General features: G+C 39.0%; 1 protein-coding gene across 1 annotated transcript; it reads left to right on the top strand.

The window, feature by feature from the left end:
- Positions 1-6383: 6383 nt before the first annotated feature.
- Positions 6384-20763, top strand: mrc1b (mannose receptor, C type 1b). Its single transcript, XM_077230233.1, has 31 exons — positions 6384-6803; positions 6984-7367; positions 7952-8128; positions 8271-8423; positions 8556-8669; positions 8960-9097; positions 10315-10494; positions 10599-10756; positions 10878-10994; positions 11102-11217; positions 12237-12385; positions 12502-12701; positions 12795-12916; positions 13480-13552; positions 13647-13800; positions 13909-13944; positions 14053-14219; positions 14366-14427; positions 14507-14607; positions 14776-14918; positions 15252-15354; positions 15533-15675; positions 15795-15839; positions 15924-16020; positions 16117-16346; positions 16720-16885; positions 17873-18028; positions 18115-18228; positions 18382-18570; positions 19766-19798; positions 20086-20763. Exons 1-31 carry the CDS (start codon positions 6740-6742, stop codon positions 20298-20300), a joined length of 4299 nt encoding a protein of 1432 aa, XP_077086348.1. The 5' UTR covers positions 6384-6739; the 3' UTR covers positions 20301-20763.
- The last annotated feature ends 354 nt before the right edge of the window (positions 20764-21117 follow it).

Below are 21117 nucleotides of genomic sequence, written 5' to 3'. Positions count from 1 at the left end.
AGGAGCGGCGGCGGGGGAACGCCCACGGCGACGAGCAGGCGGAGGAGCTGCCACCGGCGGCGGGTGGAGGCAGCAGCTGGCCACCGGGGCAGGATGTGCCGGATGACCTCCGTCTGCGCTTGAGCGGCAGAGAACTGTTGGATGCAGTTCTCCACCGCGTCGCCGACCAGCCCAACCTGGGAAATTGGGGAGACCAGGAACCGAACCTTGCCCGCATCCACCATACCAACCAGGCTGAGCCAACGAAGGCGCTACTGGACCACCAAGGTGGACATCGCCAGACTGATCACGCACGCTACGACACTCATGCCTCGGAGGGTGAGGTCGGATGCAGTGCGGTGCTCACCTATGAGCGCACGGTCTGGATTACCCTCGTGCATGCCATGGGTGCCCTAGCCTGCAGCAACGCCATGGCACGCAAGAGGAATCGGCTTGCCCACAGGCTTTGTAAGCTCTGCCCGTCGGAACGGACGAAAACTCACAGGCCTTAGGGGGGAGACGAGGATCCCCCCAAAAGGCAGCGGCCGTCGGACACAGGTGCACCTGTGTCGACAGACCGCTCCAATGGAGGGACACCTCGCAACCCTTCACCGTTCCTCCATCAAGGGTAATGAGGGGGAAAAGCTATTCAGGCAGTTTCTGGCAGAGAAAGATGCTGTTCACCACCTGATAAGCTCTCCATGCATTTCGGGAAAGAAAGGCACTGGGGCGGCGAGCTGAGAACCAGCAAGGCCCGCCCCGAGATACCAAACTCCAGATTCCAACCGAGACTGAACGGGACCCGGTGGAGGTTCCACTCGAGCCCGGCAGCCTCGGTGGCACATTTCAGCATAGCTGATAATTCTGGATCCGGCTCGGGCAACATTTAACTCCCAGAGGGAGACAATGCAGCCGAGTCATCATCTCTAGAAGTCAGCTCACCCTCCGATGCTGCAATCGGCGTCCTGTCCTCCAGGGGAGCCCCGAGTGAAACCGCTGGCCCACCCATTACAGATGGACCAGCAGACAACACAGGAGGCTCCAGTGGTTGCAGTGGAAGGGAGGAGTGAGGAGCCCACAGGGAATGGTTACTGGGCGGGACATCCAACACTATCCTCCGGTCACCCATCCCACACAGCACCCGAGGGTGGGGCATGGTAATGGGGACTCGCTCTCCGCGAACGAAGGCGAGTCTCGCCCTCAACACTGCGACAGTCATGTTCCCACAGTGAAAACATGAGCTGTCCACAAAAGCTGTCTCAGCGTGCTGTAAGCCCAAACACGTGACACAACAGTTGTGACCATCAGAGAGAGACAGGGAACGACCGCACCCAGAAACGCACGGGCGGAATGACATCTTGAAAAAGACGCAAACGCACCCGTGTTGCTCTTTCAGAAAATAGGACCGTCACCAGTGCCGGAGCACACAGGGGAATGACCGCGGCAACACTGAACAGAGAACTGAAACAGTGAAGCACTCACTTTTCCGCCCTCTAACCAGCCATCCACACACACAAACATTTAGAAATTTGTTGCTGTTAAAACAGCAGTTGAGAGCTCAAAGCTCGTGATCACCGCTGCACTCGCGCTGTAGAACATCAGCACTGGGAGAGTCTTCCTGAAGAACACCGACACACTCGCTCGTTGTAGACAACAGCACTCTCAGAGACATCAAACGATCGGCTCCGTAGCGAAAGGCAACTAGTGCGTGCATCCACTTCCGTATTTATACCCGCGCCGCGGGGGCGGAGTGTGTGATGCGAATCACGCACGCCAATTACATTGGCTCGTTCAATAGTACTCGAAGAAGATAGGCTCTCTAGCGAGATCCCCATTCAGTCGACCGTCGACTACGTCTGACGTTATCGACTGAAAGGGAACAATGCATTAGTTCTTTCTTCAATCTGTCTCCAGTGGGTTGGGCTAATCCCAAAAAGTGAAAACAAGGGGGGTTTTCTGAAGACAGACTGTTACCTGTGACACAGGGGTGCTCTGAAAACACCCCCAGCAATTAGTGATGAAATGAATGTAATGAAATTAACGCGACAAAAAGTCGACCAATCAGAATTTTAGTCGAGCCAGAACGTATCGACCAATAAATAGATTAGTCGACTGGGAGATTACAGCCCTAATAAAAACATCTCTCCACTGAGAAACGATTCTCCTAGGGTAGGTCCGGGCAATAAGTGCTGGTTAAGACTCTGACCTCTGTACTGATGTGAACAATTAAAGATAAGCCGAGACTTTCCATTGTGGCTAACAATGTGGTGTGGAATCTACCAACACTCAGGGGCATCAGGAACAACACGGACAGCTCCAGTCTCTTGGAGTCTACGTATCTCTGTTCGGTAGGTCTCTTTCTCAGGATCTTTCATCAGACGCCGCTCCCCACTGCGGGAGGATAGGCAAGACTAAATCTCTCGGAGCATTCAAAAACAGCATGTCTCTATGGTGAAGATGGGGAGTGGCGAGGTGACGAACACCTATCTCTAGGGTAATGGTCTTGAGGTCAAGCAGCTGAAGGGCTTCCTGGTCTTGCTTGGAACAAATAACTTTGTTACTCTCACGGTAAGTAATTGTAACCAACTGCCACAATCTCTGAACGTGGTGGAGGAGCTCATCTTGGACAGAAACCAAAGAGGTAAGCAAGCACTGGGAAGGGCTGTAAGGACAGCCCATAGAAGGAACAGGACCCTGAAGTGTCCATCCCAAGCTGGTACGAACAGCAACTGGCACTCCATGGCCGCCCCATCGAACAGGCTCAGTAAGTGTTATAAGATGGGGCTGATCGGAACCAATAAGGACCAACGGTTGGACGGGGTACGGATGGGAAGTCCTCTCAAGTGTCTGTATCTCCGCTTTAACTGCTCCACAGGATAGGACTGGGGCGACAGGTTAAGACAATTAGCTGTAAAGGCATGACTGATCTGATAACTAACTTGCTGTCGGTAGACAGGAAAAATCTGGAAGGATATGGAGCTGGCACAACGCCAACAACGATAGTGCCTACGGATTCAGGTCTTAAGCTGCCTTTCCACTGCACACGACATTCGCATACGATTGTCGCATTTCGCCCCCTAGTGTCAGTCGCACGGAACTTTGAAATTGGTCGTGAAGCAACCGTTACCCTCAGCTATTCACAATGGTAAAATTAATGATTTTAATTAATGTAATGCATGCATGAATATATCCACACAAAAAATGACCCTCGATACATCTAAAATAAAAACATAGTAGATTTTATATAGGGGTGGCACGGTTCACACGGTTCGGTTCGTATCACGGTTTTAGGGTCACGGTTTTCGGTTCTGTACGGTTCTTGTTGTTATTTTTTCTTTTAATCTTTAACACTCCAGAAATGTACTTCAGCATATGATATAGGCTATAGTTTAATTATCCACAATTCAGGATACAGTATTAAAAAAAAATGTATATCATGTAATCATGCACAAACTGAATTTGACTTGACTTTAAGCACATTATTGAGACCATCTCTGAGGAAAGCTAGGTGACATTTTGATACAGCAAGAGAGAAGACATTGATGAAATGCTTTTGTTTATTTGGCAAAAAAGGAGAATGTGTATTGCTATCTCTACAGGGACTTACAGTATGTGCATTTTTAGCACACAAAGATTAAAATTAACTTGCATTTATCGAACTGTCAACGTCAGTGTAGCTCTTACAAAATGTTTATCTTTTAAAAGAAAAAGAGAGAAACTCTTAAAGCACTATCTTTTAAATAAGTCAAAATGTTACACATAATTGCCTATAATGAGGCTATAACAATAGCAAAGGCATTACCATGAAGTGAAACATAAGTTCAACCTCAACACAAAAACAGTATCAACAATCCTTCTATTCCCTGAGAGTGAGGATACATTTTTTTCACTTGAAATTAAGGTGCAGTATTTGGAAACATATGACTGGAGTTCTTATCTAAACTTGGTGTCACTGTATTTAAATATAATAGGTAACATGAAATCCAAAATGTTCCCACACACCGGACTTATACGACGCTGTCCACACATCTCTTATTTCGCGCGAAAAGTAAACACACTGTCTGAGGTCACGGGCACGAAGTTACATTGCGTATACGTCGAACCGTGTGACGCACACACGCACCGAACCGAGACAAGCGAACTGAACGGTTCGGATGTTTTTTCATGTACCGTGCCACCCCTAATTTTATAGGGCTAATCAATATTAATATAGATTTAATAATTATAAAATATTTTTTTCTTCCATAATTATTAATAACTGACATTTTACAGAAATGGCATTTACAGAATAACATTAAAGAGTTAAAATATTGGTAATTCTAGCCTCGTGCTCATAGTTTTGAGTATAATACATCACATTCGGTTGACCGGTCACATACGGTCTAGCCGCAGAAGTTCAGATATTTCAACGGATCCAAAGCTCAAAATGGATCCGAATTTAACGCATACGCATATGACCGGAACTCCCCGCAGCTCCCATATGACTCTCCATTGAAAATTAATGACTTCCGGTCCGACGGCTGTCGTTTGTCGTGTGCAGTGGAAAGGCGGCTTAACTTGATCAGGTGTAAGCTGGTTTAAGGAAGCACAATCACTCAGGTAATGCTCAGTTGTGTCACAGAATAGACAATAGCGCTTCGCTCTAACAGGCTTGGCTGGCTGAACGTAACCTCTACGAAGCATGGAAGACTCAAATGAGGAAGGGGACAGGGATGAGGATGTTCCAACTCCATGCATGATAGCATCTGATCTCTTGCCAGCATGTGAGCTCTTAGATATCAACTCTGCATCGTAACTATGACACCGGGTCTCGTAACGAAGCGAATTAGAGAGGTCAATTAGGTTAGGGTTAGAACCAGGTTGACGAAACATATGGCGACGGAAGTACGCTGTCTGCTCTGAGGGAAGCTTGCTCAGAAGGCATGCGACGTGGGAACCACAGCCCAACTCCAACTCCCCTTCATGTCCTAAAATTCTCAGCAGGCCGACTAGATTTGGAGAGCGAATTTCTGAAAGGCTGGGACATCATCTCGTCTAACATCAGGACAATCAAGGACACTAGCTATCCTCCTCAAAGCTAACTAATGTGGCTGACTCTACTTTTCACGAAGGGCTGACACAGTATCCTTGAAGGGGGTAGGTGAATTCAAGTAAGCATCAGCTATCATCTTAGCTTCCTCGACTTTAAGGTAGTTAGGATTCACCCAGTTAGGATTCTTATTTTTTCAGAAGTGATAATAATCACTTCTAATAACTTCCAAGGTAACTTCTGCAGCAAATATCACAGATAACGAGAATAAATGTCCTTTCAGCAATCGGCGCAACATTACAGTTCAGCAGAGTGCTCAGTCCAAAAATACAAGTCCTCTCTTAAAGGATCCTTTACAACAGGTGTTTACACCAATGAACATCATTTTTTTTAGAATCAGATATGCATGTGAAGCTCGGCATCAGAGGTAGGGAAGGAAAGGGAGGGTAAATATTACTGTATGTTATACATTACTGCCAGTTGTTACACAAATATTTTGTGCCATTTACAATATTGACAGTGCTGTGCACCCTCTTCTACTCTCAGAATTAACAAACAAACATATTTTGGTAAGATATTAAACATCAAAAACTTTGTGATGTTTTAAACATCACAAAGTTTTTGGAAACACTACAGATTGTATTATTATTATTAGATATTCTTGATCAGCTTACACAAGACCCTCAACTCGACATTGCTTTTTACTTTAGCATAAAGGTTAACAGAACTATAAATTCATCTACTAGAACCAATGTAGACAGACAGGTGACAGTATGAAAAAAAACTTGAAAAGTGTGTTTGTGCCATATTTCTTTCAAATAAATTCCACTAGATTTAATATAAATTATAAAATGCATAAATTTTAAGAGTATACTTAAGTATCCAGATTTATCACACTGTTCTGAGTAGTTTTCTCCTATAAATTAATATCTTTGTGTCTGATATCTTTCAGTGTATGTAGCAGGTGTGGGGCTGGTGGGGAGTGTGTTTTCCGACAGTTCCTAAGGCATGGAATTTGGAATGCTCCATTTCAGGATCTGTGAAAAATATTTTTTATATAGATTTATTATTTATAAAGTAACTGGTGGGGTCTCAGACAGTAACAGTTCTTATGAGACTGCAGTATATGTTTTTAACATATAGGCCTACTGTATGCATACAAGCAGAACAACATTTTCTTATGATAAATTGCTGTCATCACAAGTTTTTGCACAGGATGTGCAGGAACATGAGTACAAGGCAGAACAGGAAAGGGGAGCATTCAGATCATAAAATTTAAGTGTAAATGTTTTTGTTTTTTTTACCTCTATTGTTGTGTATGCTGACAGGGCAGAACCATTGCTGGGAAGAGGGAATGTCTCAATTATTTAGGAGTGATAGGTTTGACTTCATCTAGATGTTCTGTAGTGAATTATCGTATAGTACCAACATTATTTGTATTCCTCAAATACCCAAACCAAAACTCACCAAAAACCAAAATCAAACTGACTAAGATCATTTTCTATAATTAAGAAGATTCCTTCTTCTTTTTGCCAAAGAAGTCTTGTGACTTTAGTGTTTCAACAGTTCTGAAGAAAGAGACGTGACAGGATGTAATTCTGATTGGAACAATCGGACCCATTTAAAGGGCAGGTCTGCATGAGCAAATTTGAGACTGCAGAAGCTCAGCCAAAGACAGAGAATGACACTGGAATAAACACATGAGGAGCACAGAATATATTTTGGATCAAGATGAAAACAATAACAGTAGTTATTTTGCTTGTATTAGAACTATCAAACTGCTTTGCACAATCAGGTATGTATTGTTTTCTTTAATCAAACTGAAAAAATGAACGACAATAATAATCATACTTTTTCTTGTTGCAAATAGTACTATTTATTGTGAAAAAAGCCACTTACACTGTTTTTTTTTCATTTATGCTAAACTGAGTGTGAATAGCTCAACACTGCATCATCTCAACCTATTTTTGTGCAGGAGCAAACTTTTTAATATATAATGTGGATTATAACAAATGCATGTCAAGCACCCTGGAACGACTTGCCCCCTGTGAACCATACAGTAACTCACAACAGTATCGTTGGACTTCAAAGAATCGCATTTTGAACACTTTCACAAAGAAATGCCTTGGAGTAGGAAGTAAAGCAGTGGGCAAAAAATTGCAGTGGCTGAAATGTGAAGATGACAATGATTTGCAGAAGTGGGAATGCAACGGTGATATATTGCTTCGCCTAAAGAATGAGTCTCTGTACCTTGCTGTAAATGACAACGGTGTGCCAGTGATCTCTGCAGACACTGGAATAAAGAGCAAATGGACAATTCATGGAACACAGAACAGCATTTGCTCTCTGCCTTATGAAGGTATGTGCCTCTGTGTGTCTCTATTTAACATTACTGTCATAAAGTGACAATGCTGTTTTCCTTTCTATGAAAATGTGTGCTATTCCCTCAGGGAGCAAAATACTGCATGCTGTGAAATAGAACAATAATTCCCAACCTTTTTTGTCATTATTAGTATGTGTTCCTCCAAACTAATATTTTGCTAGATACATTCATTTATTCAAATCACCATTATTATCACTTCTAAAAAAATAAGAATCGTAACTGGGTGAAGACTCTAGTTGCTTCTCCCTTTAATGCGACAGTCGAGCTTGTTTGTCTTTCACAATTTTTCCAAGTTCTATGTCGTAAGTAGCCTTGTTATAAGCAAGATAATGTACCTTGTTATGCAAAAAGCATCAATTCAATTTCATTTTGCCAATCTTATTTTATCAACCTATGTTATTGAATATTTAACTGAATTATTTAAATAAATAATACATATATAAATAAATATTTTGCTTAAAATTAGATAATTATCTTTATAGTGAATTCAATGTTTTTTTTTCACCAGCACTATAAAACATGGTGTAAACTACTGATTAACTCTTACATTATTTTAACAGAAATATACACCATTGATGGAAATGCATTTGGGCGGCCATGTTACTTTCCTTTTCTTTATGAGAAAAAATGGTATGCAGACTGTACCAAAGTTGATGAGCAGAATCAACGTCTATGGTGTTCCATTGAGACTGACTACAGTGTTAATCAGCTGTGGGGCTACTGCCCAACACATGAAAGTAGGTTTATGTTTCAAGTGTTACCTGCACAATAATTAATAAAACATTAAGACTACAGTTGTTACGTGTCCACCATCAAAAACTAATAATATATCTATTCTAACAATAAAACATTGGGTTGCATTTATTATGTTATATGCAGGTGCATTGTGGTCCAAACATCCTCTGACAAATGTCTATTACCAAGTGAATGATAAGTCGGCCCTGACATGGTACCAGGCTAGAAAGAGCTGCCAGCAGCAAGGCGCAGAGCTGCTGAGTGTCTCTGAACCTCATGAACACAGCTTTATTGCAGGTACAGTCCCATCAAAGAAATAGTCTAAATGGAACTGTTCATCATTACATACACTAATGAAATACTAATGGATATCAGAAATATCCAAAGAACAAAATGCTAAGAAAAAGTGCTCATTCTCGCTTTGTCTAGGAATAGTTCAGAAGACACAAGCCTCATTATGGACAGGACTAAACAAATTAGATGGGTCCAGTGGATGGCAGTGGGGCAATGGACAACCTTTACGTTATCTGAAATGGCTCAGTGGTAAGACTCTCTTTCAATCAAAGGATTTAGTCCTGTTGATTCCCTGTAGAGCACAATACCAACAACACTAGTTTGATTCCTGGGGAACAAACAAACAGATAACAAGAAATATGTATTTTGATAAATATAAATGTTGTATGAATTGAGAAAAGTTCACTATGCCTTGAATCATCATATACTAAGTGTTTTTGGCCTGTGCTGAATAGTTGAACGAACAAAACAAAATCAGCTTTCACTAGCTAACTGAGCACATGAATGGGCTGAAATGATAATTTCTGTCTTTGTTGAAGGATTCCCAACCACACAGCCAGGCTACAATTGTGGTGTCCTAAAAAACGGTATTGGTTCTGAATGGTCAAACGAACCTTGTTCAGAAAAACATGGGTACATCTGCCAAAAAGGCCATTCTGTTCCTACTATTCCACCAGGTAGGTTTTCCAACCACTTTTTTATTTCATATAGCAAGCAGCGATTCTCAAGTGTCAAGAATGGTGCTGTTCACATAAAATCAAACATATAGCGTGATCTGTGTGTAGTGCGATTGACAAATAAAGGATTTTTATTTGTCTTTCTTTTAAAGATTTATTCATAAAGGCTGACAAACGCAGGAGTGGTTCTCATATGCTGTGTCCCAATTCATATAGGCTACTATCTGTCCTAAAAGTATTAGAAATTAGAGTTAGTGTGTCCCAAATCATAGTATGTTGAAATTAGTTTTTCATAGATACCCAGATGGTGTATTTTTTCTGGTTAGAATTCAAAGACCCATGCACTTTCTAACAGCTAATATTACCCAACAACCCATTGCGCATTGCACGCAGATTCGAATAGACTACAAACACGAATAAAACATGTAAAAAAAAACTACAAACATGTCGGATGTGTGAGACTGACAGTTAAGTAGAGAGCTTTAGCTAAAAGGGTTTGAGAGATTAATAATCATATCTAACCTGACGAAAAGATGTTATCCACATTATATTTAATCTGAAACAGCATTGTGAACATTTAAAAAGATTTGGTCATATTGGTCGTTCGGTCATTAACTTTTAAATGCATCATTATGCAAACACATGAGGAGTTCGTCGCATGAAAGACCCATGACTGGCAGTGCTACTTCATGGATGTGGAGAATTTTAACTGTGACAAGATGATTGACAGGGCAGTTTAAACAGTGACTGGGTGCACATAACTAAGCGGCAGAGCAGTCCATTAAAATCCCAATTATAATAAAGGAGTATGCCTCAAAGCTTGCATACTATTCTGCTGCGCACTCAAAAGTACTGTATGTACATTTTCTTCACAAAAAGAGTACATACTTTTAGGGCATAGTATAAGTAGGTGAATTGGGATGCAGCAATACATTTGACTGACTTATTAAACTGCATGTCTTTGCATCATTAGTCTACTTCAGGACAGGCTATAATAATTTGATAGGAAAATAAAAATATTTTCAAATGCATATATATCTCTGTATTTCAAATATACTGTATTTCACTTTAAAATGTTTCACTTTAAAATGGCACATCATGAGATTGATTAAACCTCTCAAGATGCATGGAAAAGTTTGGGAACCTCTTCTATATAGAATAATGAAAGCAATATTAGTGTTAATAATAGGTTATCTTTGTTTTTGTTTTTTGGACAGTGGTGAACACTGGATTTTGCCAAAGCCCTTGGATTCCATATTCAGCCAACTGTTACCTGCTTCATCGCAACAAGCGAACATGGATGGAGGCGCGAGATGCATGTCTGCGGGAAGGAGGAGACCTGATGAGTATCCTCAACACAGAAGAGCAAAGCTTTGCCATTACACAGCTTGGATACTGTAAGTTTCTTACTTACATGTATTTTTAATAGTGCTGTTGTAGAAAAGACAGGAGTCACCCCTATATAAGGTTGCTAGACAATAATCTGTATCACTATTCTCAGTGAGGACAGACGAGCTTTGGACTGGTTTCAATGATCGCAAAACTCAGATGCTGTTTGAGTGGAGTGACCAATCTAGCGTCCCATTTGCCTCATGGGAGGTGGGGGAGCCGAGTCACAGTGCTGTTCATGCAGAGGACTGTGTGTTAATGAGGGGAGAGGTAAGAACTTCAGATCCGAAAATTATTTGAGAAGTCATCTTAAATTCTAGTTGCATAGTTTTTGTCATAGAATTATCTGTTACTAAACTAAACATTTGCATAATGACTGTTTCTCCTTTAGGAGGGAAAGTGGGCCGATGATATTTGTGAGAACAGGTATGGATTCATCTGCAAGAAGAAGGCCAGCTCTGAAGCCTCCAATAATGACACGGTTGTCACAAGCCCAGGATGCAAAACAGTATGTATATTTGTACAATAAGAAAATGACTGTAGAATTGTTTTCTATGTTCTTGGACATCGGATGGTGAAATGTACCTACTGACAATTGTCTTATTTTTTGAAAAGGGTTGGACCAGGTATGGGTACTACTGCTACATGGCAGGATCTGAGACAAAGACCTTTGAAGAAGCAAAACAGATGTGTGAAAAAGCTGAGTCTCAACTGGTTGATATTTCCTCCAGGTTGGATCACTTCTTCAATTACATGCTTTCTGTGTTTTCTACATCTGACACTGAATTTGCAATACATTAACTAAAACCTTTAAAGGAACACGCCGACTTTTTGTGACTTTAGCTTATTCACCGTATCCCCCAGAGTTAGATAAGTCCATACACACTCTTTCCATCTCCGTGCATACTGTAACTCTGTCTGACGCACCCACCGCTAGCCTAGCTTAGCACAAAGATTGGAAGTAAATGGTTTCAGCTAGCATACTCTTCCCAATAAGTGACAAAATAACGCCAACATTTTCCTATTTATATGTTGTAATTTGTATAGTCACAGTGTGTACAAATAACAAGGTCATATGAGACACAGGCATCTTTTAACCGTATACATACTGGGAACTATATTCTCAGAAGGCGAAGCACTGCTACTTGGGGCGGAGTGATTTGCTCGCAGCGCCTGAGAAGCCCCGTGGTGAGGAGCAGAGAGTTCGCTCAGAGTGTTGTGCTAATCACTCCGCCCATGTAGTGCTTTGCCTTCTGAGAATATAGTTCCCAATATGTATATGGTTAAAAGATGCCTGTGTCTCATATGACCTTGTTATTTGTACACACTGTGACTATACAAATCACAACATATAAATGGGAAAATGTTGGCGTTATTTTGTCACTTATTGGGAGCAGTATGCTAGCTGAAGCCATTTACTTCCAGTCTTTGTGCTAAGCTAGGCTAGCGGGGGCTGCGTCAGACAGAGTTACGGGACGCACAGAGATGAAAAGGGTATGTATGGACTTATCTAACTCTGGGGGATACGGTGAATAAGATAAAGTCCCAAAAAGTCGGCGTGTTCCTTTAAGCAAATTCTGAAATAAAATGACTTTTCGAAATGTATAATTATGTGTTGTTCTAAATATTTAAAAATCTATGAACAGATTTTAGTGTCAGCTTCTGCCTCATAAAATAATAAAAGTCCATATAATTAAGACAGCTATCAAGAGCAGTTAATACTTAATCTGCTTGGTTTTCCCCCAATTAGAATAGAAAATGCATTTCTGGTTAGTCTAGTGGGAGCACGACCAGAAAAGTACTTCTGGACTGGATTGTCTAATCAGAAGGATCTGCACACATTTGAATGGACAAACACCAAGAAAGTCCCATTTACTCATTTCAACGCTGGGATGCCAGGTATTATGCCAAAAAACTAAATGTCAATGAAATTATAATGTTTCTGATTTCTCATAATTTCAGTATTACATTTTAGAATTACTTTTTTTTTCTTTTTCTTAAAAAAAATATTTTAGGAAGAAAACAAGGCTGTGTTGCCATGACGACTGGAATTATTGCTGGGCTTTGGGATGTGCTCAGCTGCTCAAATAAGGAAAAATACATCTGTAAGCAGAGAGCTGATGGATTAGTTACTACTCCAGCCCCGTCAACCCATCCTCCCCTGGGCTGTTCTGAAGACTGGATGTCAATAGTATCTAGAGACTTGTGTGTCAAGGTAAAATGGTATTTTGAGAAATTTGCTATTTAAACAAAATTATAGACAGATTGTACAAAATTTCATGACATTATTTCCTTCTCTTTTTGGCAGTATTTTAATGTACCTACGTTTCAAATGAAGACTTGGGATGAAGCTCTTGACTTCTGCCGAGAGCTTGGTGGTGATCTTCTGAGCATCCATCATGAATCTGATATTCCTTGGAAACATGGAGGGTAATATCTGTCATTCATTTTGCAAATGGACAAACTTGTTTCAAACTTGTTCAAATCACATTATCTATAACAGGTCCTATTAATCTGTTTTAGACATGAGAATTTTCCTCCATCAGCAGTCATAATCTGCTATTAATTATCCACAATTAAGCCACAATCCATCTCCATATACTTGCGTGTATATATATATAAATGTGTGTAAAGGATCTGTATATAATATAATATTGCATATACATATAAATGCATGTATATAATCTACGTACACACACACACACACACACACACACACACACACACACACACACACACACACACACACACATATATATATATATAATATATTTTTATATATAAAAATGCATAAAAATGTCCACGAATGTTAGATTTGGCTGGTTTTCTGCCAACTTGTATCTCTGTTCATGTGTTTTTGTATTCATCGCCAGCAGTGTACACCACTGATGGTTGTAAATACTGTGAATGTGCAGCAAGTCTCATCACTGAAACGGATGAATACATACATGTATGATCAAAAAAGTGAATGAACTATATGGTTTTGCTTGTAGAGGGTATCCAGCATGGATTGGTTATAGAATGTATGATCCCTCGGTGGGTTATGTTTGGAGTGATGGTTCTTCGGTGAGTTCACAAAGAATATGTTAAAAGACAATTAATGCTAGATAGAATTCGCATTTGATGTCATTTTGATTTTTTATTTGTATTTATCTTTTAGTCATCCTATCAAAGCTGGTCCAGTGATGAACCAAACAATTTGAACAACATTGAAAATTGTGTTGAAATGAGTGTTTCAATCTGGCAGACTGATGGAATGTGGAATGATGTGAACTGTCATGACAAAAAGGACTGGGTCTGTCAGATTCGAAGAGGTACAAAATGCCAATCTGGCAAAAATCTTGTTCTGCCATCACTAGATTGGAAAGAAAATTATATTTTCTATGTTTAATTGACAGCTAACTGCTAAGCCTTCTCTTTAGGAAAGACCCCAAAGGAAGTAAATATTACAGTTCCAGGTACGTCTTGTACTTTAAGAACTCCAGACTCAAACATTATATCTTGATCACACTGATGAGGTAAATGAGAAACTTGAATTTAAAAACATTTATTTCTTTTTATTTAAGTTTATAATGAAACAGAGGATGGTTGGACTGAATTCAGAAGTAACCAGTATTATGCATCTCAATACTCAGCAATGTCTGTGCACAATGCACGGACATTCTGTAAGAAATCACATGGCGATCTCGTGGTTATCAATGACGAGGAAGAGCGGTTGTTCCTCTGGCATAAGGTATGTTGGCTGAGTGACATTTTCAATAGCATATTTGTGGTGCGTATCACACAAAACTTGTATCAGTGTGTTGTTTTGAGTATGCTTTAAATTGCATTTAGTTTACTGACTTCCTCACATCTGCTGTGCTTTTTTCCGTGTCGCAGAGTAAAGGGTCGCACAGTGATTTTACCATTGGTTTGACAGTTGATCTGGATGGGTCTTACCAGTAAGTTTAAAGAATGTAAATAGCTCCTATATGAACTTACAAAAGAACAAATAAACAAATACATTTTTGGTCTTTAAAGGTGGATGGATGGTTCCCCTGTAGTATTTCATGCTTGGGAAGCAAATCAACCGGCCTTTAAAAACAGTGAGGAAAGATGTGTGACGATGACCTATTCTCAAGGTACATCATATCTTCTGATCTATGAAGACATTAGGTGTATGTGGAACATTTTATTGATCACTGATACATTTGGTGAAGGAAATGTTTATGTATGATTAAATCACTGTTGATACATTTCATACAGTACATTAAATAAACCAATTTAAAAAAGTATTTTGACTGTTACAGGACTCTGGGAAACTGTCAACTGTGGTGATGAATATAATTTTTTTTGTAAGCGAAGTCAGTCTCCTCCAGTTAATGCCACGGTGGCCCCTACACAAAAGCTAAAAGGAGGCTGTGCTCCTGAGTGGAAAAACTTCGGGGGGAAAGTAATTATAAACATATTCTAAAAGGATACAAAATATTGTAATGCTATATATTAGAATTAAATTATTACCTTCATATTATATTTTAAACATTTTCCAGTGTTAATGTAGTTTTAGTCACTTCAGTCTAAACAGTTCTGCATCAGCTCAATGAAATGAAAATGTTTTTGTGCAAAATCATATCTCACACAGAATATAGCCTTGCTTATGTTACAAAAAAATTGCACTGCTGTAATATGTTTTCCAGTACAATATTTGTGAAATATTTTGATTCATATTTGTGACAATAAATGATATAAGAAAATAAATAATGGTCATTTATATAAAACATTATAGTGTTATAACATGAAGGAAGACATGAAAACATGGACAGAAGCAAGAGAATACTGCAGAGAGCTTGGTGGAGATCTGTCATCTGTTATGAGTAGAACAGAACAAGGTAAAAGCTCTGTGAAAGATTTCAGCACTGCTCAAAATGTGTTCTGTGGCATTATACTAAAGTATTGATTCTCTAAATGTTTGCTGTTTTTTTTTTTTGCAGTGCACTTTGACTGACTTGGTCTTTATCATATACTGCATGTTTAATGTATTACATCATATTTATCCATCTGCTGCAGCCTTTTTAACCATGATGAGTAGAGATAAAACCACAGACTTCTGGATTGGATTCAGCAATTTGGCAAACGGGAGGTTCAAGTGGACAGATGGGAGTACGGTTTCATTCACAGAGTGGGCCAAAGGGGAACCTCAAAACTATAGAGTATGTGCATTCTGTCGTCATTTATGAGTGAACATTATGAATTTAAAATTGAAACCGAAGATGTTTTGGCGTGACTATGGATTGTTTTTTTCCTTTTAAATGTTTTGTTTCTCTTACAGTGGCATTCGTACTATTGGTCAAAATATCACTATTCAGAGGAACGGGTACTGTGATAAGCGTACTAAAACGAAATAGTATATATTTTTTTGTGATAAAGGCTTCAGTAGCTGTGTTTCTTTTTCAAACAGGAATGTGCTGTTATGGGCATGGGTTCAGGCTCGTTTGGCAAGTGGGTGGCAACTGACTGTAATAATACTCACGGTTTTATCTGCAGTCGTGATGTTGGTAAGTTTAGCCAAACACTGCGGACATGTAGAGAGATTGCTTGAGACTTTTGCCATTTCACTTTTGTTTTCATCATCTCTTTTTTCACATGTTCAGATCCTGGTATTGCCCCAGTGCCAACTGAACTTCCGAAAACCTTTTTCAAGCTGGGAAATTCATCTTTCAAAGTGATTCAAGAGAACCTAACATGGAGTGAGGCAAACCGTCGCTGTGAGGCAGATGGGGCTCATCTTGCCAGCATTCGGGACTTGGTAACACAATCTTACCTTGAGCTGCAGGTCTTCAGAGCCCAACAGCCCATGTGGATTGGTCTCAACAGTGTGCAGGTACTGCACCGGAGTGAGAAAGGGAAAATCATAGAGTTACATTTTGTAGAAATATTCACCCAAAAATGTCAAGACACCTTCATGGGTTTTTTATTGTGTGGTGCACAAAAAAGAATGTTCAGGCTGCTCATTGCCATATAATGAAAGTAAATGATTGCTGGGGCTGTCAAGCTCCAAAAAGGACAAATTTTAAAAACAAATGCTTAAGAAAGTCATTTTACTACAAACATTATGTGTAAAATGTGTGTGTAAATGGCATGTCTGTTTTTCTAAATTAGGCTTTATTAAATGAAAAGTGAACCATATATCTTACTCTGTATGTGTGATATTTATGACTCCGACCTACTCATTATATATTTGTATTCATTAACAGTCAAATGGATATTTTCTATGGGTGAATAACTGGCCCATGAATATGGAGAAATGGGCACAATCTGAACCACGGCCCAACCGCCCTTGTGTATACATGGGAATAGAAGGAGAATGGAGAACGACTCTCTGCAATCAAACCTTCTACGTTGTCTGTGAGCAATCAACAGGTGAGTTACAAATATTTTTCCTTTAGACGATTACATTTTTCTATTATATCAACAAATAATTGGGTGGTCAGTCTTAAAAGATTCCAGTGCTTGGAGGCAAGATTTAGAATCTGAAAAAAAAAATCTGTTCTCTCTATTTGCTCTAAAGCCAGGAGCAATGCACAGGGTTCAGCAATTCAAATTGAGTCGTGTTTGTGTGTATTTTTGGTATTGTTATTGTGGGGACTTCAAAATACTGTGAATAATTCTGGATACCTTATAGTCCAAATTATATTTATTTTTAGAATGCACGTTAGCTCCGTTTCCATCAACCCCTGTACACAAAGCTTTCTGTATTTGACACCCACTTTTCACGAAGAAAAGAATCATAACAGTATTTAAATGTTCTCAAACACCCATTCAGATTTTTGCATTGAATATGGTGCTTATTAAAAACTAAACTAAGTGTGTGAACAAACAGTGAAGGATTCTGTGTCAGAATTCAGAGGTGAAATTCAATCGCAAGGGTCATTAATAGGCTTTCGCCGTACATGTCAATATAACGGTCAAAGACTTCAGATTTTGGCACAGGATCAGTGGAATCTTTTTGGATTCTCACAATTTTGTCATGTTCCCTTTGTTTCCATAGTTACTCATATTTAACTCCACCTGTTCCTTGTTTTCTCTTCTGCTTATATAGCCCTCATTTTCAGTTTTTTCTTTGTCCATTCTCATCAGTGTATCGTTGGTTGTATTTTTTTCCGCGTTTCTCCTGCACTCTTACGTGTTTGTTGTTTTGATTAAATTGTGTATAATGTGACTTCTGCGATTAGATCCTGCCTCAACTCTGCTTAGCTGCTCCCGGCTGTGACAGCACTGTACATCAGTGCTCTTGGAACAATGCTTCTCCAATCATTCCACACTGAATGAATAGTGCTTCTTATAACAGCTGTACAGTAATCCATCACTTTCTCTTAAGCACACTTTTCCATGTGACATTCTCCCCAGACATCCCCCCGACTCTTCCGGCTCAGCAACCTGGGCATTGCCCACAAGCAGATGATCACAGTCCTTTAAGGTGGATACCTTTCAAAGACAGTTGCTATGCTTTTGTGACTGATACCAATCCATGGAGCAGAGCAGCTAGACTCTGTATGACATGGGGTAAGGTTATAGATTGATTTTAAAAGCTGTTTACCCAATTACATGACAGGTCCAAAGAACAAAAAAGCATTTTTCTTTCTCGACAGGAGCATCTCTTGTCAGCATAAGGGATGTAGCGGAAGAGAAATTCATAGAGGACAACCTCTTGTTTCTTGAAAGTTACAAAGAATTTTGGATTGGACTTTTCCACTCCCAGAAAGGTAATGTGCCAAATATACCTTCTCACATGAAGGAATCTCTTCTGTTCAACTCCTTTCCAGTGCCCCAGAGTCTTCACACAAATAGTGAATGAACTCATGGGTCTAAAAGGGCTGTTTACAAATGAACTCACCCTGGATTATCTAACTACACAGGACACTGGTTATGGTCAGACTACAGCGTGGTAGATTACACTAACTGGGCATCTGAAAACGATTATGAAGATGACTATGGAGATCATTCTTGGAATCCTGAATGCGCATTATTCTCTACCAAATCTAAAAAATGGAAAAAACGACATTGTGATTACACAATCTTACCGTTTATCTGCAAAACCGCCAAAGGTACGCATTGTAAATTTTCACAATAGATTATTTCGTAACATGTTGTAACATAGGAGTAGTTGTCACTTAGAGAAATGCAGTACTGTATCTAAGTAACTAATGTTTTGAGTCAAATGTCCAATGGCATAATTGCTTTTCTCTAGCAGTGCTTAATTATGTTGGTTTCAAAAATCTCTTGTGAATTCAGTCCTTCAAACTAGATTTACCGTAAATTATCATCATATTTGTGCAGTGACTGTTAGGTAACACAATAAAACCCAACCACCTTAAGACAAGGTATACTATACAACAAAGGTAAATAATTATATGTTCTTATAGGATATAATAAATACAAGGGTGTTTTTTTTGTTTGGTGTTTCATTTGTTACAATTTTATATTGACAAATAATTCAATTTTTATCATTGCTGTTAGCCAAAACAATGGTTGGATATTTCTTGTTTCATAAGTATGTAGTGGAAGATGCCATTTTTCGGTAACACTTTATTTCGATAGTCCACTTTAGACATTCTACTAACTAATAAGTAACTTTGCACCTATATGTCAACTAACTGTCTTTAGAGTATTAGTAGACTGTCTGCTTAATATCTGCTAACACTTGATTTTGATGGTCCCCCAACAGACATTCTACTGATTATAAGTAACTTGGCAACTACAAGTCAACTAATTCTACTAGCCCGAACCGTAACACCTAACCATAACCTAACAGTCCACTGACAGTCTACTACAGTCTACTAATACTCTAATGAGAGTTAGTTGACGTAGTTGCAAATTTACTTATAGTTAGTAGAATGTCTAAAGTGGACTATCAAAATAAGGTGGAACTCATTTTTCCTTTTACTTTAGATGTTAATATTTCATAAAACTATTTTCTTAATTTAGTTTCAATAAACCACATATTGTGACAGTTTTTGTCAGAATGACCTGCTCCAGTGACAAAAGTTCACTTTTATATATTTCTCTGGAAAATAAAGGTGCAAATGTTCCATAGCCTATTACATGTAGGAATGTGTATATTCAGAAGTTCACAAAGTAGACAAAAATCTAGCCACTGGAGTAAATCGTGACAACTAGCTCTAGTCTCTATTTTATTGCTATGAATAGATATGCTTATTATTATTGTTTAGAGTAAAAGGGAAATGTAATAAAACTCCAAAATTGTATTACATTATCTATTTATTTTTTTCTTTCCTGCAGTAATGAATCCAACCACTGAGGCCTCACCTGCAGGTAATATGATGATTTATTCATAATGCCTTTTCTGTCTTTTATAATATGATGTAATATGATGATGAGGTAATATGATGATTTATTCATAATGCCTTTTCATTTTCTTTCAAGAAATATTCCAAAATCTCATTTTATGTAAAAAAAAAAGAAACAAAGAAATGCTTTCAGCAGCCTCTCTCAGATGTTTAACAGAATGTAAAATAGTAAAATTGTAGTTTGATATAATGTGTATATCACAATTTCAGACTAGATAGTTTATCATATTATTTTTATCTCTGTTTTCACAGGTCCTGAACCTCACAGGGTCAAAACCGGTTTGGCTGTGTTCTTGAGCATTGCAGTGGTCGGCATATTGGGAGCTCTAGCGTACGTTTACTACAGAAGTTCAAAAAGATTGTCATTGCCTACATTTGAAAATCCCATGTATAATAACACAGAGGCTGCTCATTCAGATAGTAAAGATAACAAAACATTGCTTGGCCACATTGATATCGCTGAATAGACCTGTGTTTTATAATGTCCCAGTACTAGTATATATGTAAGAGATACTGTACACTCAGCCGATCATTATCACAAAATAAACAATGACAGGGATCATCGGGTTTATTTTGCGATAATGGCTGTACTTTATCCTGCTTTATACATGGCTACTCAGTAAATAAATATTGATTTGGGTAGAAAGTATTTTAGGTCAGAAAAAAACACAGCTATGTAGGAATCAGTTGTCAGTTATACAGTTTAGCAGTCATTATCCAAAAACAAATCTGACTGCAGAATGGTGCAAATGACTAATCAGAATCAAATATTTCAGAGAGTCAACAAACATGAAAGGAAACCACTGATTTAATATGGCATTAACTTTGTCCTGTATATGTTTCCTATCATGCTACTTCAAGGCTTTGTACAAGTTTTTAAAAAGTTGAATAGGAACTGTCTCTAAATAAACTTTAATATTTACACTGTAATATATATATGTTTTTGACCGAACCACCAACGTTTCACTCCAACTGTGCAGTTCAAATTGGTTTAAGTATGGAAAAGGTGTGTCATCTTTTGGGGTGCAGTTTCAAAGAAAAACAGGATAAGATGACGTAAGGTCAGCTGACTTGGCAGTATTTGGAGTATGAGAACAGTGTTGGAAAACAAATTACATAAACGTTTAATTTTTTGTTTTGTTTCAGAAATGTATGCCCTCTTTGAATTAAATGACACACACACACACACACACACACACACACACACACACACACACACACACACACACACACACACACACACACACACACACACACACACACACACACACACACATATATATG

This window comes from Siphateles boraxobius, unplaced genomic scaffold (genome assembly GCF_051911475.1).
Source record: "Siphateles boraxobius isolate OS27281-9 unplaced genomic scaffold, OSU_SipBor_1 1, whole genome shotgun sequence".
Lineage (NCBI taxonomy): Eukaryota > Metazoa > Chordata > Actinopteri > Cypriniformes > Leuciscidae > Siphateles > Siphateles boraxobius.
Note: the sequence above shows the minus strand (reverse complement) of the source record. Positions and strands in the feature narration are given on the sequence as shown.

Coding starts and splice junctions, on each gene's coding strand:
- mrc1b (XM_077230233.1), top strand. CDS start 6,740: ATGAAAACAATAACAGTAGTTATTTTGCTTGTATTAGAACTATCAAAC. Junction 8,129..8,270: donor CTACTGCCCAACACATGAAA/GTAGGTTTATGT, acceptor TGTTATATGCAG/GTGCATTGTGGTCCAAACAT. Junction 16,347..16,719: donor TTGGTCTCAACAGTGTGCAG/GTACTGCACCGG, acceptor ATTCATTAACAG/TCAAATGGATATTTTCTATG.